This window comes from Akebia trifoliata, chromosome 15 (assembly GCF_017979445.1).
Source record: "Akebia trifoliata isolate Shusen 1 chromosome 15, ASM1797944v1, whole genome shotgun sequence".
In the NCBI taxonomy this organism is placed as follows: domain Eukaryota; kingdom Viridiplantae; phylum Streptophyta; class Magnoliopsida; order Ranunculales; family Lardizabalaceae; genus Akebia; species Akebia trifoliata.
The window spans coordinates 224,706-246,379 of NC_141389.1; the positions used below are offsets into that span (position 1 = coordinate 224,706).

The 21,674-nt window shown below is 34.9% G+C and overlaps 1 protein-coding gene across 2 annotated transcripts; it reads right to left on the minus strand.

Moving 5' to 3' along the window:
* Positions 1 to 3,289: 3,289 nt before the first annotated feature.
* On the minus strand, positions 3,290 to 8,148 carry LOC147383715 (zinc finger CCCH domain-containing protein 53-like). Of its 2 annotated transcripts, XM_086426258.1 has the most exons (10): positions 7,678 to 8,148; positions 6,176 to 7,368; positions 5,882 to 6,058; positions 5,587 to 5,772; positions 5,406 to 5,500; positions 5,026 to 5,304; positions 4,755 to 4,926; positions 4,273 to 4,563; positions 4,114 to 4,188; positions 3,290 to 4,022 (listed from the first exon to the last, which is right to left on the minus strand). In XM_086426258.1, exons 2-9 carry the CDS (start codon positions 7,156 to 7,158, stop codon positions 4,155 to 4,157), a joined length of 2,217 nt encoding a protein of 738 aa, XP_086282384.1. In that variant the 5' UTR covers positions 7,159 to 7,368; positions 7,678 to 8,148; the 3' UTR covers positions 3,290 to 4,022; positions 4,114 to 4,154. The 2 variants fall into 2 exon arrangements, with proteins under 2 accessions (XP_086282384.1, XP_086282385.1); XM_086426259.1 differs by lacking the exon at positions 7,678 to 8,148 and having other exon boundaries at positions 5,593 to 5,772; positions 6,176 to 7,579.
* Positions 8,149 to 21,674: the final 13,526 nt, after the last annotated feature.

Below are 21,674 nucleotides of genomic sequence, written 5' to 3' on the forward strand. Positions count from 1 at the left end.
TGGGATTTTATTGTGACCTTGCTGTTTTTATTCTTCTTGCACCTCTATTTGTGATGTTTAGTTGCAGTCTCCATTTCCGATTCATTAAATTAGTTTGTCAGATGAAGCATTTTTAATCCAATATGATTCGGATGGTTATATTTTTTTGGGATAAGGCTTCAATAACGGCAACAATGATTGTGTTGTGTGTTTGAATTTTAGTGATGCTATTAGAGAGAGGTAGTAAATATGAGGAGTTTGCATGGGGATGTAAATTCTTAATTATAGTGAAAATCTCTCTAATCTCTCATCCGTGGACGTAGGCATGGCCGAGCAACGTAAATTGTGTTTCTTGATTGTTCTTGTTTATTTTCATCATATACTTTGCAAATTCTAGGGTTCCACTCTTACAAAAAGATAATTATTTTTTTCGAAATTGTTTAATATGACGCAGAGTCCATGAATCCTTTTTTTGGGGTTTACCAAGCCAAACCCAACTCACCTGTATTCATCACCCTGAGGAGCTCCTCCATATATGAACCTGAAGGTGGTGTAATGGTCCTGACCTGACATATTAGTTATATTGGACTTGGAGGTTGGAAAATGAGCAAACCATTCGACCTAGCTCCGATAAATGACACTCAGTGTCATCAAAGAAGATTAAGCGATGAAAATATGTAGGTATTGAAGTAACTGATTGAAAATTTCTTAATCAATACTTTGGTATTTCACTCCAATTCCTTCCAGAAGACAACGGTACATGCGTCCAAAGTAGTTTAATTATCGACTTCCCTTTAAAAAAAATCAATATTATTAGGGTCATACTTATGCCCTCTCTAGTGCAGGAAGAGAAGAGAAGAGAGACTATGTTCTCTTCACCATGTTTGGATTGACAGGAGAGACTGCAACAACTTTGAAATTTTAAAATGTCTTAAAAAGAGATATAGCGGCAAAGTTAAAATTATAAAGAGTCGTGCTGGGGTGACAGAAACGGGGACACAAAGGTGACAATTCCGCATCTATGGTTATGTGCGTGCCACCACCTCATTTTTGTCACTTTTGTGTCTCCATTTGTGTCATTCCAGCATTTTCCAATTATAAAATATTTTAAAAGGGTTTCTTTCCAAATCTCTCTACTTTTGGCAAGAAAGAAAACTCACTTTTTCTATTATCTGCTCTCCAATTCTTCTCTCTCCTCTCCCCCACCTAACAATCTAAATAAGAGGCACATTTATTTTCGCTTCTCTCCATTTCTCTTGATCCAAACACAATGTAAAAAAAGAAAACTTGCATCTCCAACTCACTCTGATTAGCTCTTCCATTTCCAAATTCTCGATCTCTTGCTAACTCTTTTCTACTTCCCCCTGTCAATCTCTTTCTAACTCTCTTTTTTTCTTTTTTCTCTCATCACAAACTTAGTTGGAGAGAACCTTAGATCCGCTGTGATGGATTGGGAAGTTGAAGGTTCTAAAAGACAGGAGAGCCAAAGTAGACTCAAATTTAAAGATCAGTTTCTATTTATATAGGTAGAGATCATGACTTTAGTAACCTAGATAGCATCTTCAAGCGTGAGTGGATATTAACTATTTATGCTAGACATAATTGAATGGAGGAAGAGGATTTATGCAACAAAACCCTAAGTTTTGGAATTAGGTTATGATGATGATAATGAATCTGCTTGCAAGTGACGCTAATTATGCTGGGTGGATTTTCCAAATTTTCTTATAATTCACTCTTAATTGTCATGTAATCTTAATTTTATGGGGCCATTAACCAATCTATAAAATAAAACTGAAGGAAAATTGAAGAATTCTTGAACGGAAGCAGACCCATATACCACACACATGCAGGTGAGGTGAGTCGCCCTGTTCTCAACTTCTCGTCGTCGAAGTTAAAAAAAAAAAAAAAAAAAACTGTAGACAAGGTGGGAAGAAATATATTTTATGTAAAAGTGCTTTCTATTGCAACTGTTTCCTGCTTAGGTAAAAGTGAGAATGACATTTTGTTAGTAGACATGAATCACATCTCCATGTACACCCAAGTTGATCCACGCAATTCTTCACGGACGACTCAACTCCTGGACGGTTTTTTTTTTTTTTCGTGGGTGGGGTACCGAGTTATCTGGGCATCTTTGACCACCCAACTAATCCATAGGGCACGTGCCATACCCTTACCCCACACGCACCTGGTAATTTTTGGGATAAATCCCTGGGGTGGCCCCTAAGGGGGATTTGAACTCCGCTTTCTTAGGCGTAATCTTGGCCATCTCACCAACTCTCATATAATTTTGACAGGGGTACAACGCAAAGAGGAGCGCCTAAGAGGTCACCCATCTTAATACTACTTGCCCAACAAAACTTAACTGTAGAGTTCTGATGGAATCCAATGCATTAATTCTGGTATGACTGCATTCCTTGAGGGTGTAATTTTAAGTGTGATTTTTTTTCTATCACTTCAACCATGTCATAACTTTTAGTATATCACAGAGAGGGTGGTTAAGCAAGCTATCAGGTTTTATTTTCAACGGGTCACGTAATTTTTTTTATTTTTTTATTTTTTGTTTCAGTTTTGTGAGTTAGCAAGCAAAAGAGAAGCCAATCTTGTATAATGCACTACCGATGCCAACATGGTTGGCCTGAGTCAGCTTGGTCTGGGGCGATTTTAAAAATCATGCCCATAAACAGATGAAAATTTAAAATCTTAAATACCGAGGTGAGGGATCCTTCTCATGCTTAGGGCACACAGTGGGAATCCACAACTGACTTAACAGGCAAAATCTTACTTGGGGAGAATACAAGTCATTTTCGTTCTAGAAAAAGAAAAGATGGATAACAACTACGATTGTTGCATTACTTTTCAAAAGTTGTATAATAAGAAAGATGATGGAGTATCATGTCTAGTAAGTCCCCACTGTCCAAGAGAGGCATATCTGATAGAGAGAGAGCGAGAGAGATGGGGATGGGTCCCTCATTCAAGCTGGCAATGGAAATAGGACCACAATGGGGGGTGGTTGTGAAAAAGATTACTAGTTAATATTTGACACACAGCTCCATTCCAGCAGCACCAGAGTGTAAGGTCCAAGGACTTATATGAAGGGGTCCCACACTATGTCAGCTCCCCATGTGACCCCCCTTAGATTTAAAATAAAGTAAAAAAAAACAGCCTAACCCTCTTAAAAGATGGAAAGAAGAGACAAAAGACCTAGAAAGAGCACCACTGACCAGACAGTCTCTGGAATCATATATAAATTTAAGCTTTAAAAAAAAAAAAAACTCAAACCTTTTGTTTTCTTTTTCTTTTAAGGCTCATATTTCCATAAACTTTTAATATTTTTATTATTATTTATATATAAAAAATTCTTTGTTTGAAGGTGCTGATGTTGATGATGATAACTGATACTGTGTACACCCAGTAAACAACTAAAAACATAAAAAGTAAAAAAATTAAAAAAGGTGGTGGTGGTGGTGGAAACTCATTCCCTCCACAATTCTCCATTCCTAAGTAATAACCTCAAAAGCAGAAGGTGAATTTTGGCTCTCACTCATTTTAACCTTTTGGTATCTGTTGTCACCTATTAGTCATGCTTGGTTTCTCTGTCTCTCTTCTTTCTTTCTTTCTTCAGCGTCTGTACACACACATAACAGTACCCTTAATTGATTCCTCTCCTTCACAGACTACTACTACTACTACTACAACTATTACTATTACCACAACTATGACCATTGTCTTTGTTTTTGTTCTACTTCCAACAGCAGATGAAAATTCCTATTAAAATTGGAAGGGAGAAGCTACAATTACAATGTTTTACCATCCCTTCTCTAACCTCAACTACAGAAACTGTATGAAAGAGAGAAAGAAAGAGGGGTGGATTGGATGATAACCCAATGCCCTTCCAAATCAGTTCTTGTGCCTCTGTATGTATGCATTTGTGTTAAGTAGTATGGTATTGATGATGACATGGACGATTTTGAAGATGGTGGTGATATGACTTCCTCTTCTCCTCTAAATATATGGAGTTTGGTATAATTCTCAATCAACTTTTTCTGTAAAATAAACAAAACCAAGACATCGAAGTCAAAAAAAAAAAAAAAAAAGTCCTGGGTAAGAAGTAATTCAAAATTCAATAATATTTACCTGTGTAAATAGCCAGCATTCATGGCTGGTTTGCCACCCTTCTACATTCCTATGGCTCCATGACCAGAAGAGAACCTGAGTTTGAATCAAACCCTATTTTACATTTGATTACATAGAACAGACTTGAGACCAAGAGAGACACAAAGTGAATAACCATACCTGGGAATTTGGAAGAAACATGATTTAAAAGGAGCCATGTCCAAGGTAGAATTGGCCGGCAGCAACACGGATGGCGCCGTAAGATTATTATTATTATTATTATTGATGTTGTTATTATTACAACTAAGAGATGAAGATGAAGATGAAGATGAAGATGAAGATGAAGAAGAGGTGGAGGAAGCCGGGGCAATGCTACTCTCAAGCTCGGCTGTAGCAGTGAAGAAGGAAGAAGGGTCTCCACTAGATTTGGTTGGTGATGCAAAGGGACTATCAGGAAGATTGTGCTCCACACTGTTAAATGGATAAAATTAGAAGGAATAAATCATCAAGTAGAGGAACACAAACGAACTAAAAATGGGAAATTTAAAGCAACATCAGGTGTTTGCCATATCTAGTAAGACTCCCTCTTTTCCAGCATTTACTATTCTCGACTCTTTTAAGAGTGAGATAAGGGGGTTATTGCTGTTCACTTGCATTCTTACCTATTATGGAAGCTGGAGCCATCATCATGATTGGGGCTCTCCCCCTTTCCATCAACATCTCCATTCCCATTCCCATTGCCATTGCCATTGTCTTCCACACTAAATTTTTCTATGTTGTTGGCATTCACACCTACTGAATTTGTCTGTAGGGGCTCAAGACTCACATAATTCTCTACAAACAAACACAAGACAGCAAAAACATACATGATTTAATTTCAAAGACCCTTGATTCAATGTTGGATTAACTTATTGAATTAAGTTGGTGAGGTACCTTGTGGGGATTCAGGACTACTTCGATCCGACGAAGACGAAGGAAGAATGAGACCATGATTGAAGTGGGGAGAGTATAACTGAGTTGGGGAAGGAATTGGAGCAGACCCAGTTGAGAGACTGTGTTGGTGGTGGTAATGGTGTTTCTTGACATCGAGGAGCTGTAGACCCATCAATCTTCGACCTTGAAGTTCTATTGCTTGCTGCAAGTCGACTTGTTCCTCTAATTTTCTTCTCAAGAGAACCTCTTGAGTGGTGTTGTTGAACATCCTTGCTCCACCTACCAAATTGAGAGAGAGATACTGAATGTTCAAACTTGTAACTTGCAAGAAAACAAAGAAGAAAATAGAAATTTAAAATAAAAAAGACTACTTTGCATACCGAGTTGCAGGTCATACGGGTCTCTAGAATCAAGGCCAGTGGTAGTACAAGCTGTAAACTCTCCTCTCTCCGTCTGCTGTTGCTGGTGTTGCTTCCTGAGGAACCCAAAGTGTCATTTAAAGTTAAACGAACCACACACACACACACCACACACACACAGGGAGAGAGAGAGAGAGAGTGCCTGTACTTGTCTGGGACTTTGCCCTTTTCTTTGTAAGGCTTAACGAGCACGCGAGCATCACAGACGAAATGGGGGTTACCCTTTGCAAGGATGAGCTTCACCGTCTCTGGATACACGAAAGTAACAAACCCAAACATTCGTTTCTGCTGATATGGAATCCTCACATCCTGAACTGGCCCATAAATGCTTCCAACAACAAAAACAAACCAGAAAAAAGGGCAAAACTTTAAATTAGAAACAAGAAGAACAAATTGAACCCAAACCCAAATTTTAATTATCCAATTAAAGTGCAAACCTGAAGTAATTAGAGACATCTTCTTCTCTAAAGGTGCTGTCAGCTGGAAACGTTAGGTAGATCTGTCTGGATCCTGGGTTCACCATACCTCCACCCGAGTTTGAAAACTCGTTCCTTTCCATCCTTGTCCGACCGAATTTGTGGATGTCTTCACTTAACATCAAAGCCGCTGCCGCCCTGAACACACACCCCACAAACACAATCAGGACCAAAACCAAATACACCGAAGTCAAATTGTACAAGTTAAAAATCTTTTTTTTTTTTTTAATTTGAAAAAAAAAAAAAAAAAGATACCTTTGGGTGTCATTTTGTTGCTGTTGTAGCAAGAAATTCATGCATTTTCCAGCAGTAGAGGCTGAATATGGGAAAGTAGCAGAGGCCATTAGTTGTGAAGCTGTGCTCAATCTCAGCTGTTGCTGCTGTTGTTGCTGTTGAGCTTTGGACCTGAGTAGTAGCTCTTGGCACTGTTCCATGACATCAAGCTTGCTTGGTGACCCAACCATGGCGTTTGCAGCATCTGCTGAATCAGGAAGACCATGAAGGAACCTACAACTGGTGCCGTTCTTACAGTAACCCCTAGCAAAGTAAAGACATGGCTTCCAACCCAAACCAGATCCCAAAGGATCTGAACCCATGCACATGTCGGTGACTGAACAGCTCCTTCGATGAGTTCCCCAATTTGCAGCAAACGAAGGGAAGAGCATACCATCACTGTTGCTTCCTGGGCTTGTGGCTGGGTCTGGTGGTGGGTAGTCGTTAAGGAAAGATAACTGGTCTTGGAGCTGAAACTCATCTATGAGATCAGTTGAAGAACCCAAACCCACACCCATGTTATTGTTGTTGTTGTTGTTGATGATGAACCCATTTGTTGAATCAGATGGATAAGAAGCAGAGGAGGTGGAATTGGGGGAGACAAGGTCATCAAAGTTATGGAGATCAGAAAAAGTAGAAGGAGCCCATGAAGATGAAGAAGGAGAGAGGTTACTAAGCATCCTTGAAGAAGAAAAAGAGGAAGAATTCTGTCTAGAGATGGAGTTGGTGGGGAAGAAAGGAGAGGGGGAAGAAGGGGTGGAAGGAGTTGAAGGGGAAAGGCCAAGATCCTTACGGGCTTTAAGAATGATGGAGTGAACAAGGGCTTCAGGACCAAAAGCAAGACGGATCATCTCCTTCTCACCATGATCTTGGATAAGGAGAAGTCCCATGATTTTAGAAGCATTTTCTGGGTCCAAGCTTTGGATTCTTGAGAACACAATCCTTGTAGCTTCATATGCATCCATGGGTCTCTCTCTCCTTTGATAACTCAACCACCAAAATCAGCTCGAACACTCACTCACTCACTCGAGTGTGTGAGGGCCTATGTTTATGCCCAGTAAGTCTACCTATATATCCTGAGAGATTTTCTTCTCTCTCTCTCTCTTTCTCTCTCTCACACCCCACCTAACATCTCCTTCTCAGTACTTCAGTCGCTGCTGCAGCTGCTACTACTGCTGCAGAAAGAGAAAAGAGAAAGAAAGGAGAGAAAAAGTTAAAGAGTAATCTCGTGGGGAAATAAAAAGGAGTGAGTGAGAGATGGGTTTGCGAGATGAGATGGGTTTGGTGCTCCCCTTCTGTTAAAAAGGCAATGATGGGTTTTATCTTGTTTATCTGTAAAGAGGTGGTAAAAAAAAAAAAAAAGCAATTTTTTTTTCAATTTCACCCTCTCCTCTCCTTTCTCTATCTATATTGTCCCAATTAATTAAATTTCATATATTTTCTCTCTCTCTTCCTTTTATCTGCCACATAGTACAGAGTCTTACCCATGAAAGCAAAGCTGTACTCTCTCCCTCTCTCTCTCCCTCCCTCCCTATGCAGAGATTCTGCAATACTGCACGAGGGATCAGTGAATGAGAACCAAGAGATTCATACAAGTTGTACGTGTCAACCAACCAAAACCACCGCCTTCTATGTATTCTGCATCAACAGTAACAGTAGCAGCAGCAGCAGCAATCGTTTAGCTGATGATGCTGCTGTTTTTGACTCGAAAAGGGTGATGTTTACTGTTGTAGATCCTTTCCTCTCCTCCTTGACCTCAACACCCACCCCCAACAACTCGTGTTGTTAAAACCCACTTCTCTCTTTCTCTCTAACCTCCTAATAAGTTTCTTTTTAAACCCAAAAATAATAAAAAAAAAAAAAAAACACAGAATCAGGAGAGTGAGTGGGTATGTGCGTGTGTATGTGTGTGTGTGTTTTAGAACTTAGAACTTAGAACTTAGATCCAGATCTTGATTTGCTTCAAATACTTGCACGTTCTCTCAACACCTACCACTTCAAAACTGACACACATTTCCCTTTTCTCATTTCTTTATATATCTTCATTGTAAATCAACATATGGGTACATTTTCAACTTTCTTGTAAGTCTCTACTAAAGCCCTGTTTGAAAAATTTTAATTCAAAACTTGTTTTTGATGGGTTTAGCTTCAACTTTCAACAATGAGATGGTTTTCTACTTTTGTTGTTTGGGGAAAAGAAAGATCTTCCTCGAAATGTTTCTTTTGCTTGTATCGAATTAATTCTATTTTATAACATCTTTCTTAAATGGAAGTTGAAACCGTTTTAACATTAGAAATCTTTCATGTGAATTACGAAAATGTGGGTCCTCTAGAGTTGCCAAACATGATTTTAAATAGCTCTTACCAAAATTGAACTTCAATTTAAATTCCCAAATGGGCCATGAATGCTTTTCTTTTGTAAAAAAGATAACTTCTATTACCACACCATCCTTTTATTATTACACAAATCATATGATTACACACACATATAATGATGGGATAACCGTTCTTTTTTCTTTTTTCTCGTCCACCTATAAACACTTCCTCGTGCCCAAAAGTAATTGGGGTAAAAAAAGAGAGAGAGGGAAACTTGAAAAACTTCTAAAAGAAAAACAAAGAAAATCTAGAAGAATATTTTAAGCGAGAAAGTGCATAAAGAAAAGAGTTTCTTTGAAGAAAAAGAAATCTTAAAAGAATATGAAAAAAGTTCCAAGGATTTTTAATAAAAATGGAGAAGGTTAGGTAGGATAAATGGTGATTTTGATGTTATTATCTAATTGAATTGAGGTGGATAAATTTTAGATAACGTCAAGAAGTAAAATATGTTCTTACTTATGATTTTGAAATCTCTTTCGATTTTTTAAGAATAGAATAATATCTCAAATTTTTAATATAGTTTCTTCTTCGGAAAAAAAAAATCATAAAGAAGATTAGGAGATAGTTATTGGGAGGGGAGGGGATTAAAATCCCGACGCCTTCAGCTCTTCCTTTACATTGTTTCAACCGAAAACTCTACGATGATCAAATTAGATACTAATTTTATAGGGTAATGGTAAGAGTATTTGAGATTGATTGTCATCCTAAGCTTGACCCTTACTTATAGATTTTTCTCTTCTAAATTTTCTAAATCCAAATTTATCCCTTAATTGATAAATTCCTTTCGAACCACAACTTCCTAATTATGCAAGATTTGAAGTTCATTATCTTATTGCTATGTGGAAACATTGTTTCAACAAATTTTTGAGTTGTGCAAGATCTCATCCTTGATTTTTAGAAGTACATGTGTGGCTGCCTAAACAATGAAGTACACTTAAGATCATATACTCTCAGGAACACATAGTGAATTTCTGTCAAGATTATTTGTTTGAACTAATTGGGGTTAGTTAAGGTGATTCCCAATTGGAAATTTGGGATGACAAAACTTTATGCAGTTGATATCATCTCTGGATACACGAATAATTTATCCTTCCCTTATTATTTTTGTGATTGTGATTCCTTACCCCACTTCTAACCTCGCTTAGTCTAGATCTTCTGGAGATTCTCTAACCACCCTGGAAAGTAAAATCTTCAATGATCAAACTAGTCAATATTTTAAGAGAGTAAAAATGTCATAATTATGTACCTTTGCCTTCTGTTTAGGTCATATTTATAGATCTTTTACCCCCTACCCCTGATATTTCAGAGATTATCTGGCCGTCCTGGGAAGTAAATTTTCAATGATAAAGTCAATCACTATTTTAGCAAAGTACAAGTATCAGAATTGCGTATATTTGTCTTATGTTGAGGTCAATTTTATAGATCACTTATCTCCAATCCTTGTGATTACAAAAATTTTCCTTCTATCAGGAAAGATTTGGTCAAGGATTCTTTTTTCCTTTTCAGACGAGATCCTTTCTTATTTGTCTATATTAATTTTTTTTTTTTATTAGTCACCTTTCTATTTTCATATGCGAAATGCTCCATCTTTTTAACAATTGAAATTAGTTGCATGGATAACAAAGAGTTATCGGGAATTTCATCGTTAGTGTAGGAGATATTTCCAGGATTTATTATATTCGGTTCATTTGGACACATAATTTTATGTCATATCCCTACAATTATATTAAGTGTTCCTTCGTTCTTATTTGGTGCACTACATTAATTTCATTAATTGGTATTTTAGAATGTAAAGTTTGCTTGATAATAGTAGCTCTTTTTGAATTATTTTTATTTTCTTTATATGATTTGAGATTTTTTTTTTTTTCCTTCCTAAGGTTTAACAGAATTATGGACTTCTTAAAGTTTTCAAAAAAACTCATATGAATTTATGAGACTATGTGAAAGAATTTGGAGTTTCTTGGTTTCGAAAATATAAATATTAGTAGAGTTTTCTGGAGATTACTCCCTCAACTCTATTTAAGGGAAGGATCCCTTAGCCTAGCTTATGAATTGGGGTAAAAAAAAACAAAAGCAAAATTATATTTAAGGGAAGAGGTCATCATTTTTATCTGTGAGGATCACTTAGTTCTGATAATGATACATGATTTCCTAAATACTTGTTTTTTATTCTCTTGTATAGGTGAGTGTCATAAGAGTTTGAAGTGAGTTCCATAGTCAATCAATGAAAGACTAACTTGGATTAAATATAGAGGATTAATTCGATTGCTTGTATGTATGAAACTAAACCCAAATGTAATTCAATATTTACTTTAGACTTTTCAAAAGCAAACTTTTGGGTACTTTTATTTCAAAAATGATTTAAAAAGAAACCAAATGTTGGGAGGGAAATGATAGTTCCAAATTTGTATTTAGATGCATAGATACTTACTTTTACTACTATTTTAGTGAAAAGTTTAAAACTTTCATAGAGCATGTATTTCAACACTCTCATATCAGCTATAAGTTGCTCTAGGGAGTGATTAGACCATAAGTGCTCTTGAGGGCTTATGAGATGTACTTTATACTTCACTCATGCACATCTTCTAAGAGACTTTCCTATTTGTTATTGATCATTCCAAACTTTGAATTGTTGATTGTTGGGTGGTCGATCAATTGAATTGATTGTTAAATCCTGTTTGTCATAAAAGATTCAAAAATGTGGTGTGCGCTTGGAACCTAGGTAGGTGAGAGCAAGTCTTTAATTAAATCAATTATTCTATTATATCATTGCTCAAAGGGAAAAGTGCATTAATCATCCACTTGAAGCATCTCGACGATTTTAGTGATTTAAAATATGATTGCTAAGATAATTATCATGGTGGACATTTGAACAAGAGTCGTGATTTTCTGACACCCCCTCTGACACACATACCCATACGCACGCGGCACGGGCTAGAACTACATACCATTTACCTCGGGATACACAATTGTGCATCCCCATAAATATGTGCATCTGTGTATCTCAAGAAAAAAAAGATCTATGGCTCTAGCACATGCCACATCAGGGGGCGTATGTTAGAAGGGAGCGTAAGAAAATCATTATTCTTTGAACAATCACTTTAAACGCTTTATAAAAGTAGGGTTTCAATTTCAATTTCTTCACGTCAAAACAATATCTTGGTAGGAATAAATATGTATTTTATACTTTCTTTATTGTCTACAAATATTTATCTTTCATTCTCTTTCTATTAGGGGAAAAACAGAAAGAGATAATAGAGAAACGAAGTTCCATTATATTTTAGGCGCGTATTTATTAATATACCCCATTTGCCATCATAGCACCGAAAAGGAGAAAATAATGATCACACATTGTCAACTTCAAAGTTTATTGAAGATCATTTCTCTTTATTTTGATTTCTTTTATTTCACTTTCTTTCCACTTTTCTCCAACAAATAATACCACTAATAATATATATCTAATGTTATAAAATCTATATTGTACAAAACTACTAAATTACAAAAAAGACTAGAAGAGGTTTACCTGGCATGCATGTTCCCACCACAAATAAATGATGGATGCATCTCTATCTCTCTTTAAAATTTATTGTTTTTGAACAACCATGAATGATTAGTGACATAGTTTTATTTATATGTATTGTAACACACACACTCCTAAGTTATTTGCTTTTCCTCTTTTTTCTATGTCCCACTTTATAGTGTAATGTGACATGTGATACCCAAAGAAAGAGAGAAAAAGAGAAAAAGAGAGTGAGAAAGAGGGATGAGTAGCCTTCAACATATATCTAAGTTAAAAAAAAGAAGAAAAACAAAGTAAAAGAGAGATGAGTAGAGAGCCTTGGAGTGGGTGAGAGAAACAAAATTGGGTTGGGCTAAAAGGGTAGAAAAAAATAAAAATAAATAAAGTGAGAGAAGGTTCAGAAGTCTCACATGGGGTGTGGGTATCCTCACAATTTTTTTTTTGCTTATTTTCTTTTCTTTTCTTTTCCCATCACATGCCACATCAGATATCCGACATACGGATGGCATCCCAATGCACTCATCTGGGGTCCCCAAATGTCTTAATATTGCTGCTTCCCGTGGGTGGTCAGGATTAAATATCATTCTTCTCTGTCTCTCTCAATCTTTGTGTTTGTTTTTTGTTTTTTCCAATTTTTTGCGTAATTTTGAGATGCCCCTCTCAATTTTGCTGTAAATTAGTGTTTACCCACTGAGTTTCCAAACTGATGAAATGCCCCCCTCCCTTGACATTGCATTTCCAATTTTCCATGAGACTACCCACTCCTTCAAGCTCTTACCAAAAATCTCTATTTTATTAGGTTTTTTTTTTTTTTTTGATGATTTAATTAAACATGTACCGCTCGATTTTGGTGAATATTTGCTACATCCCTTTGTTTTCAAATTGATGACATGCCCTTTTAACCTTCATCATCTCTTATAGACTAATGAAAAATGATTTCAATACTCTCATCTTTTGTCTATTATCAAAAAAGTCCTTGATTGTTCTTCCCAAAATCAGTTGTCTTCAATCTCTTAAGTAAAAAAATAAAAAATTACCCTCATATTAATTTTAAAGTTATATCTACTTCAACCTTCAAACTTCTAGGTAAAATAATATTTTTAAGAAGTAAAAGACAGAAGGACTAAGATGTGGATGAAGCCGATGGATTGAAAATAATTTACCATAAATATTGAAAAATTTGAAGAAAAGGACATTTAGGTTATTTTGTATTAATCTATAAGAAGAGATCAAGATGAAAATACATTTCATGGTTTGAAAAACAAAGGAGTATATATCTAATGTTCGCTAATAAATTGAAGAAGAGCATCTCAAAATGAGTCTTTAATATTATTATTATTATCTTTTATAATAAGCAGCCTTTTATTTTATTTTTTAACTTTCTAATTAACATGATGATGGTAGGTGGTGGGTAATCAAATGAAAATAATAAATAATAAAAATTGAAAAAGAAAACAATAAAGTCACTTTCATTTATTTTGAGGTTTTCAAAGACACTAATCTCTCACATCATTGGGTTCATAAAAATCCAACTAAGACTTTAATTAACTATTAATTAATAATAATGAAAACTTAGATAAAGATGAGTACAAGTGTTTTTAAGTATTTGGAGGGCCAGCACTCTCTTTCTCTCACTATATATATACTTTCTATATTAAACCAATCCCACCACCCTACCATCTTAGCTGAGAGATTAGAGCTTTTGGGGTGGATCACATGGCCCAGTGTCTCTTATAAAGTTTTAAATAATAAGGGTCACATCACATCATCATCATCTTCTTCTTCTCTCCCTCTACCCTTATACAAGCAGACAAAAGAAAGAGTGAGAGGTCCAGATCCAACAACCCAAACCCAATATACAAAACTTATTTAGAGAGAGAGAGAGAGAGAGACTCTCTTTCACGTATCTATCTAATAAAATCTAAAATTCTAAAAACAAATAGTAATCAATCATTCAGGTTTTGAAATGGGAAATGGCCAAACATCATGAAATTTTGTTCCCAACTCTTCCACAAAAGAAATAATTGCCAAACCTATTCCTACTTACTCTATATTAGCCTATTTAGAGGATTCCAATCAAGGATGGATTCTCTTCCCCCCCACCACACACCTCCCTTCAGCATAGAAAATGTTTGCTACAACAAACATAAACATCATTGGTGATCGTATATACGTGAACAATTAGATGTGTGAGAGAGAGAGACCTCCATGCATGGTTTTAAGACTCGTTTTGCCATCTCGTCTCGTCCATGAACGAGACAGAGTCATCTCGGACGAGTCTTTCAATATGTTTGACTTGTCTAATTCAACAATGAGAAAAATAAACTATGATTTTAAATCTTATCTAATACGTTTGACTTATTTATTAGTCTCGTTGGTGGACGATACTAAGATTTATCGGACGAGTCATCTTGATCTCGGACGAGATTTATGCTTCATCCCCATATTCCCAACCCTCCTAATCTATATTACAACAACAAACACATCAGACCATCTCTTAATGTACAAGTCATTTGGTGGGTGATGGTCCATCAATTAATTGTTCCCTTAACCTCAGTGTAGGATTGTCGATGGGCCCATTTGGGTCTGGCCCTCCTAATTTGGATTTTGACACTTTTATATTACCCAGTTATGCCCTTGATCAAATTCAGGCCCGAGGGCTACTTTTTCTAGAGTACCTTTTCTCCATTGATTAGGATGCATGGGGTCTGGGTAGTCCTTGTCATAGATAGCAAGTTGGCTCATATTAAAATGAATATCATCCTGCTTGATACACTGTGAATCATCCTAAAATCTTACAATTACAAAATATTTTAGTAGGTAGAATAATGATAAAAAAAAAAAAAGATAGGAAAAAAGACATGATTTCTTGCAAGTAAAATAAAAAAAGTATTGTAAAATAGTCATGTTAACAAGAAAAATTGGTGAGTGATTAAGAAAATGAGTAAAATTATCAATGAAAAATTAAAAATAATTTTTTTAAGTAAAAAATAAGTTACTAATTAATTTAATTAAAAGGAAGGAAACTATTGAGCTATACATGGCATTTGGGAGCCTACACATTTGTCTTATGTGGCTTAAAAGTTTAGGATATAGATCATCCTCACATAGAACAAATGTGTTGGCTCCCAAACCTGCCTCTATACATATATATAAAGGCAGTGTTCAAAAGCCCTAAAGAGAGCCAAACATTGCGTTAAATATTTTTCAAAATAGAGGTTAGAAATTTTAGAATGGGTTAATTTTTTATGAGGATGATCTCTATGGTGAAGAGATCATTGTCACAAAAAATCAGCTCATTTCAAGATTGCTTTGAATTCGTGCCAGAGTGGAAGCCTACTCACTACTAGCTATTCAAATCCTTAATAAGGAATGTCATTGCCCATGGAGAGTTAAGCTCTTAGCTAACAAAATCTGAGCCCTATGCTCTACATATGGTAACATTTACTTCAATTTCACCTTTAGAGAAATAAACAGGCTTACAGACAAACTTGCTTCATTGTTAACTACTCAAGACATTATAATCATTTTCGTTTCTAATCTTCCGTCTGAGATGAATTCCATTGTAAGGGAGAATGCTTATGGGACCTCCTATGTGAGATTGTAACTCTTTTTTTTTTTTTTCTCTTTTCTATATATTCTGGTCAGGGTGTCTGCCTCAACCCCCCAATTACTCTTTAAAAAAAATCAACTCATTCCGAAACTTCTAACCCTAGTTTATAAGTTGAAGAATCATGGACTGTCTACTTTTTGTCAATAACTTTTGATGGGGTTAGAAGTTTCGGAATGGGCTGATTTTTGGTAAGGATGATGGCTCTCTTTAGGGCTTCCGAACACTATATATATATATATATATATATATATATATATATATATATATATATATGGGGGGGGGGGCGTTCAATGGCAAACTTTTTAGCAAACTTTTTGGTAAAACATTTTTCAAAACATGAGTTAGAGGTTTTGAAATGGGCTAATTTTTGGTGAGGATGATCTCTACGGTGAGGAGATCATCGTCACCAAAAATCAGCCCATTCCAAAACTTCTAACCCCATCAAAAACAGTTTACAAAAAATGGACGGTCCACGATTTTTCAGCTTGTAAACATGGGTTAGAAGTTTTGGAATGGGCTGATTTTTGGTGAGGATGATCTCCTCACCGTAGAGATCATCCTCACCAAAAATCAGCCCATTCCAAAACCTCTAACCCATGTTTTGAAAAATGTTTTGCTAAAAAGTTGGCCCTTGAACGCCACCCTATATATATATAGGGTCAGGTTCAAGGGCCATGTGAGAAAACATGTGAGAAAACTTTTGGCGGTAAATAAAATTTTAAAATATGGGTTAGAAATTTTGGATTGAGCTGATTTTTTGTGAGGATGATCTCTATGATGGGAAGATCATCCACAAAAAAAAAAAATCAGCCCAATCTGAAACTTCTAACCCCATTAAAAGTGATTTAGAATGTGGACCGTCGATTTTTTATCAATTTTTATCACTAATTTGTAAATCACTTTTGATGGATTTAGAAGTTTCTAATTGAGCTAATTTTTTGTGAGGATGATCTTCTCATCATAGTGACCATCCTTGCAAAAAATCAGCTCAATCCAAAACCTCTAACCCTTATTTTGAAAAACGAAAATTTTCTCACATGTTTTCTCACATGGCCCTTGAACCTGACCCACATATATATATATAGATAGATAGAATAATGATTTTCTGACGCCCCCATCACAAAATTGTAGATCATTTGCCTCATGTTACATAGAATTATAAATCTTTTCCATGTGTACCCCGAGGAAAATGATCTACAATTCTGTGATGGGGGATTAGGGGGCGTCAGATTATCACAACTCATATATATATATATATATATATATATATATATATAGTTCTTTATAAATTAACGGTCTACGATTGTTCAACTTGTAAACCACTTTTGATAGGGTTAAAAGTTTTAGAATGGGCTGATTGTTTTGTGAGGATGGTCTCTATGATGGGAAGATCATCATTAAAAAAATATCAACCCATTCCGAAACTTTTAACCCATATAGGACAAAACGTTAGTTACCAACGTTACACGAGGAAGTGACATTAATGAATTTCTCTAGATCTAGAATAGGTTTCATTTCGTTTTCCTCTAGAAAATAAGAGGTTGTGATGAGTCTAAGGAATTATCAAGCATTCAATTGAGGGCTTTGGGTATTTAAAAGGTGGTCCAATAACTTGGATTTTTTTAAAGAGTTTCGTATATTTGATATATCAGTTTACAATTGTGGGTTGAATGAAGTAGTTTTGAGGGATAGAAAAAGAGTCATTGAAATTTACATCGTTTCACACATTACTGATATGGAGGTGCTCACAGAACCATCGATGCTTTTCACTCTTATCTCAATGAAAAGCATCTATGGTTCTGACACATCCATGTCAACAATGTGTGAAACGATGTAAATTTCAGTGTCACTTAAGCTTTTTTTCCATAGAAAAATTAATCTCTTTGTATTTGCTCAACTTACATAGTAATTTTTGTGTGGAGGATTTTGGAGTTCTTTATATATCTTGAGGTATTTCCCCACAAATAACTCATTTAACATGCCACTCTATCACTCAAGTTAGATTGTAGTGTAATAATATTTCTCTAAATCAAAATCGAATTAATTAATACATTTCTTCTACTCTATACTGATCATGGTTTCAAAACTCAGTTTGATGTCTCGTCTCGTTCATGAATGGGACCGAGTTGTCTCAAATGAGATAAATCATTTAATTTAATTTATAATGATTTACTTATATATATATATATATATATATATATATATATATATATATATATATATATATATATATATATATGATTTACTTATATATATTTAAATGAAAATAATTATAATTTTTTTTAATAAAATAGAAAATGTTTAGTCATAAAATCATGTTTTATTTATATAATAAATTTTTTAATTATTTTAACCAAATTCTACAAATTCCTGATTGACTCGGTCAAGATTTTCAAAATATTGTCCGAGTCAAATGGGTCTCAGATGAGATTTAAAACCAGGTGACTGATTGACCCCTTCAATTCTATCTTATATATGGTGGGTTTCCTTTATAGGTGAGACTTATTGTTACCTTCAATTACTCATGTCTCCATAAATCTTGGCACCTAATGGGAAAAAAGAGATGACAAAAAATGCAAAAAGTCATTCCAAGGCACAAAAAATATTGGAGTATTCGTACCTACATTTGCCTCGCAAATGAAAGTTGTGATCAATAACAAGTTATCGAAAAAGTTGATTTGAATATACAAAAGATCAACTAGTGATTTGTCGTCGATTCTTGATCAGGATTGTAGTGGTATGCGTTATCTGTTTTGGGTTTGTCTCAACATTTTGGCCAACGATCGAAGATGAGACACTAATGTTGAGGGGTGCCTTATAAACAACTTCTGAAATGTCCAAAGTCAAGGGATCAATGAATACTATATTTTAAATTAAAATAAATATATATATATATATATATATATATAATTTTTTTTAACAAAACGTGTTACAAGGATTTATAAAAAAAACAGTTACAAGAAATCAGTCTCAAACAATTTTCCCAACAGAGGTGAATTTTAATTGATAATTAAAATAATGAACTAAAATGGTGGTCCTTCCAATTGTTTAAATAGATTTTTTAAACTTCTAATCCAACTTCACATCTTGCCACAATGGGATTTATATAACATAGTAAACTAATCCAAAATATCAAAAAATTTCCCTAACAAATAGTTAATCTCAAAATAGCTCCAAACCCTAAAACGACTAAAATAAAAGCCGGAAAATTGTTTAAATAATAGTAAAGTTCAACTTCAAATTGAAAATATTGACCCTCTAAAATGATACTTTTCGCGAGAAATGGATATTTATACATTGATTCATTGTACATCTCGTTGGTTGCTTTCCGAGTTATTATTATATTAGTACTTACATAACTAGTTGTAAAGTCACATTCATCGAAAGCTAGGGCTTTCAACTTAGTTTCTGTTCATAAAGTGTTCCAAGAATCCGTAAGTTTTTCTACGTTAATTAAAGAACATATAATTATCAAAATATCTATTCAATAGTGCATTTTAGATTTTGTCGCATTGGCCTTCCAATAGCTTATAGCCCTCCTTGGTATCATTGCGGTTGCTTAATCTAAAAAATTGGGGCACATATCGATTCAATGTCAAGAACACATTCTTGAATGGTGATCTAAAGTCCTGATCATTCTTTCCGTATTTGTAAAATTAGCAACACATTATATAATCTCAAGCAAGCACCCCGTGCTTGGTTTGATAAATAACACACATTTTCTCATCTATTAATAAAGAGTCATGATGAATGCACAAGGTAAATTATACATGGTTGACATGGCAAGGGCACTTAATCATAAATCTTTTTCTTTGGGATACACAAGGAAAAAGATCTGCGATTCTGTGCCCTTGCCACATCAGTCACGTATCGATCCCATATGATTTACCGAGTGCATTCATCATTAATAAATTATTGGACTTAATGGTGATTAGGAAGAAAGAGTGGTGGGGCCTTGAAAGATATCCTACATGGAATTAAGGAAAGATTGTCAAATATTTTCATGTTTGCAAGAACCCACACACTAAAAGTACTAAAATTAGTGGTTGGTTGGAAAGTCTATTATTTCACAGTACCATAAATTAAAATGGTTTCTTGTGAGAGAGCTCTGAACTATCCATCCTTGGCAACACATGGATTAAAAACTGCAAGACACAATCTTTTCAAGAGGAGGAGAGTATTAATGTACTCCAACCAAGACCTAGACCCACATGGTCTAGAGGAGATATAGAGACTTTAAAAGAAGAGTCATGATAATATGATGCCCCCCCTCTAACACATGCCCCATCACAGAATCGTAGATCATTTGTATTGGGATACACAAGAAAAAGATTTTTGATTATGCAAATTCTAATGCACATGAACTACGATTCTATGGTGGGGGCGTAGGGGGCATGTCTGGCCTTACAAAATCATTACCCTAAAGAAAAGGAGCATTTTAGGAATTTTAATTGTTACGGAAGAGAATTTTCTTATACTATAGTGAAATTGTGATATTGGGGGTGAAAAGTCAAAATATCTTATTTTAGTCCTTATAAAAGGAAAAAATAAATAGAATTATTGAATCTCTTTAAGAGGTTCATATCATGTCGTCAAGGACTTTCAAAAACATTGCAATCTAAACTTGCGGTAATGAATTTGAGTCCTTGAGATGAAAGTGCCCACAAAAATAAACACCTTTTAGCACTTGGCCCATCAAGAGAGTACTCAATATCTTAAGAATGTACGAAAGAAAATCGAGCTAAGGCCCATGTCGTGAGTATCGATTTGCTCCATGTCCTTAAAGATATTGTCTCTCGAGTGTGATGCGAGGTACTTACGATTTGTTCATCAATATTATTTGAAAGAGAGAACCTAATTTCAAATTTCAAATTATCTAACATTTGACTTTACTAAGTCACCTCCATATCATGCAAATATAACAATGGCAAAATAATGAAATGTTTGATCAGGATTCATGTTAGAGGGTAATGGATTTTTCACCAACTATCAACCTAACGCGATCCTCTTCCTTTATTGAGGCGCGAGATCAATGATGAAATGTAAAGGGTACACCGTACATACATTCAACCTCCGTATCTATGCAAGTATGAGGTGAAGAATTAGTTGGGACTCGAAAATTTTCACTCGATCTGTACTCCATTGACATGGCAAGGGCACAGAACCATTAATCTTTTCCTTGTGTATCTTAAAAAAAAAATATCTATGTTTCTATGCTCTTGCCACATCAATTGCCAACAGACCAAGTGAAAATTTTTGAGTCAGAAAATCACAACTATTGATTAAATGTACGTTGAATTAGCATAATTTATATATTTTGAATCAAGTTTAATTCGAAGTTACCAATAATATGAAGTAGACTTAATTGATCTTATTCTTCGACGCAATTATATCGAAAGAAGTCATACCATATCTTCTATTATTGAAATTTATTCATAATCACTCTCACACTATCTCAATATACAATCTTTTAGTATTTCTATTCTTGTTCTAAAGTAAAATACAATTATTTCTCTTTGATTTGATTTGATTTGAGTGTTTCCTTGAATGATTAAAAATATTGATGAACAAATATTTAAATAAAGGGTGTATAGATGTAATCAATAATATTCATATTTGGTGCTTAGATTCCCCAAAGAATGGGCCAAATGATCATAAGGTCAGTAGTGACTAAGTGGGTCCAATAGTATTTTAATGACATCTTTATCAAATTCTGATAAAGTCATCCCTATATATCTCTATAGAGAGAGAGAGAGAGAGAAAGCTGAGGTAGAGGCAGCCAATCATGGAAGCAATTTGATTATTCTGTCTTCGTATACGACAAAACATATGCTGTCATTGATGATGAGTTCCACTCCAACACTAAAACCAGCCCACCCCATGTGCTTCTCTCTCTATACATATATGTGTGTATCTTTCTCTCTCTATATTTTTACTTAATTACTAGTTACACCCAAATTTAAAAATAGATG

Bases quoted from the DNA above. Each gene is read 5' to 3' on its own strand.
- LOC147383715 (XM_086426258.1), bottom strand. From the start codon at position 7,158: ATGGATGCATATGAAGCTACAAGGATTGTGTTCTCAAGAATCCAAAGC. The intron at 6,059-6,175 runs GTATCTTTTTTT...GTGTGTGTTCAG, and splicing joins CAACAAAATGACACCCAAAG to GGCGGCAGCGGCTTTGATGT. The intron at 4,927-5,025 runs GTACCTCACCAA...GTTTGTTTGTAG, and splicing joins TAGTCCTGAATCCCCACAAG to AGAATTATGTGAGTCTTGAG.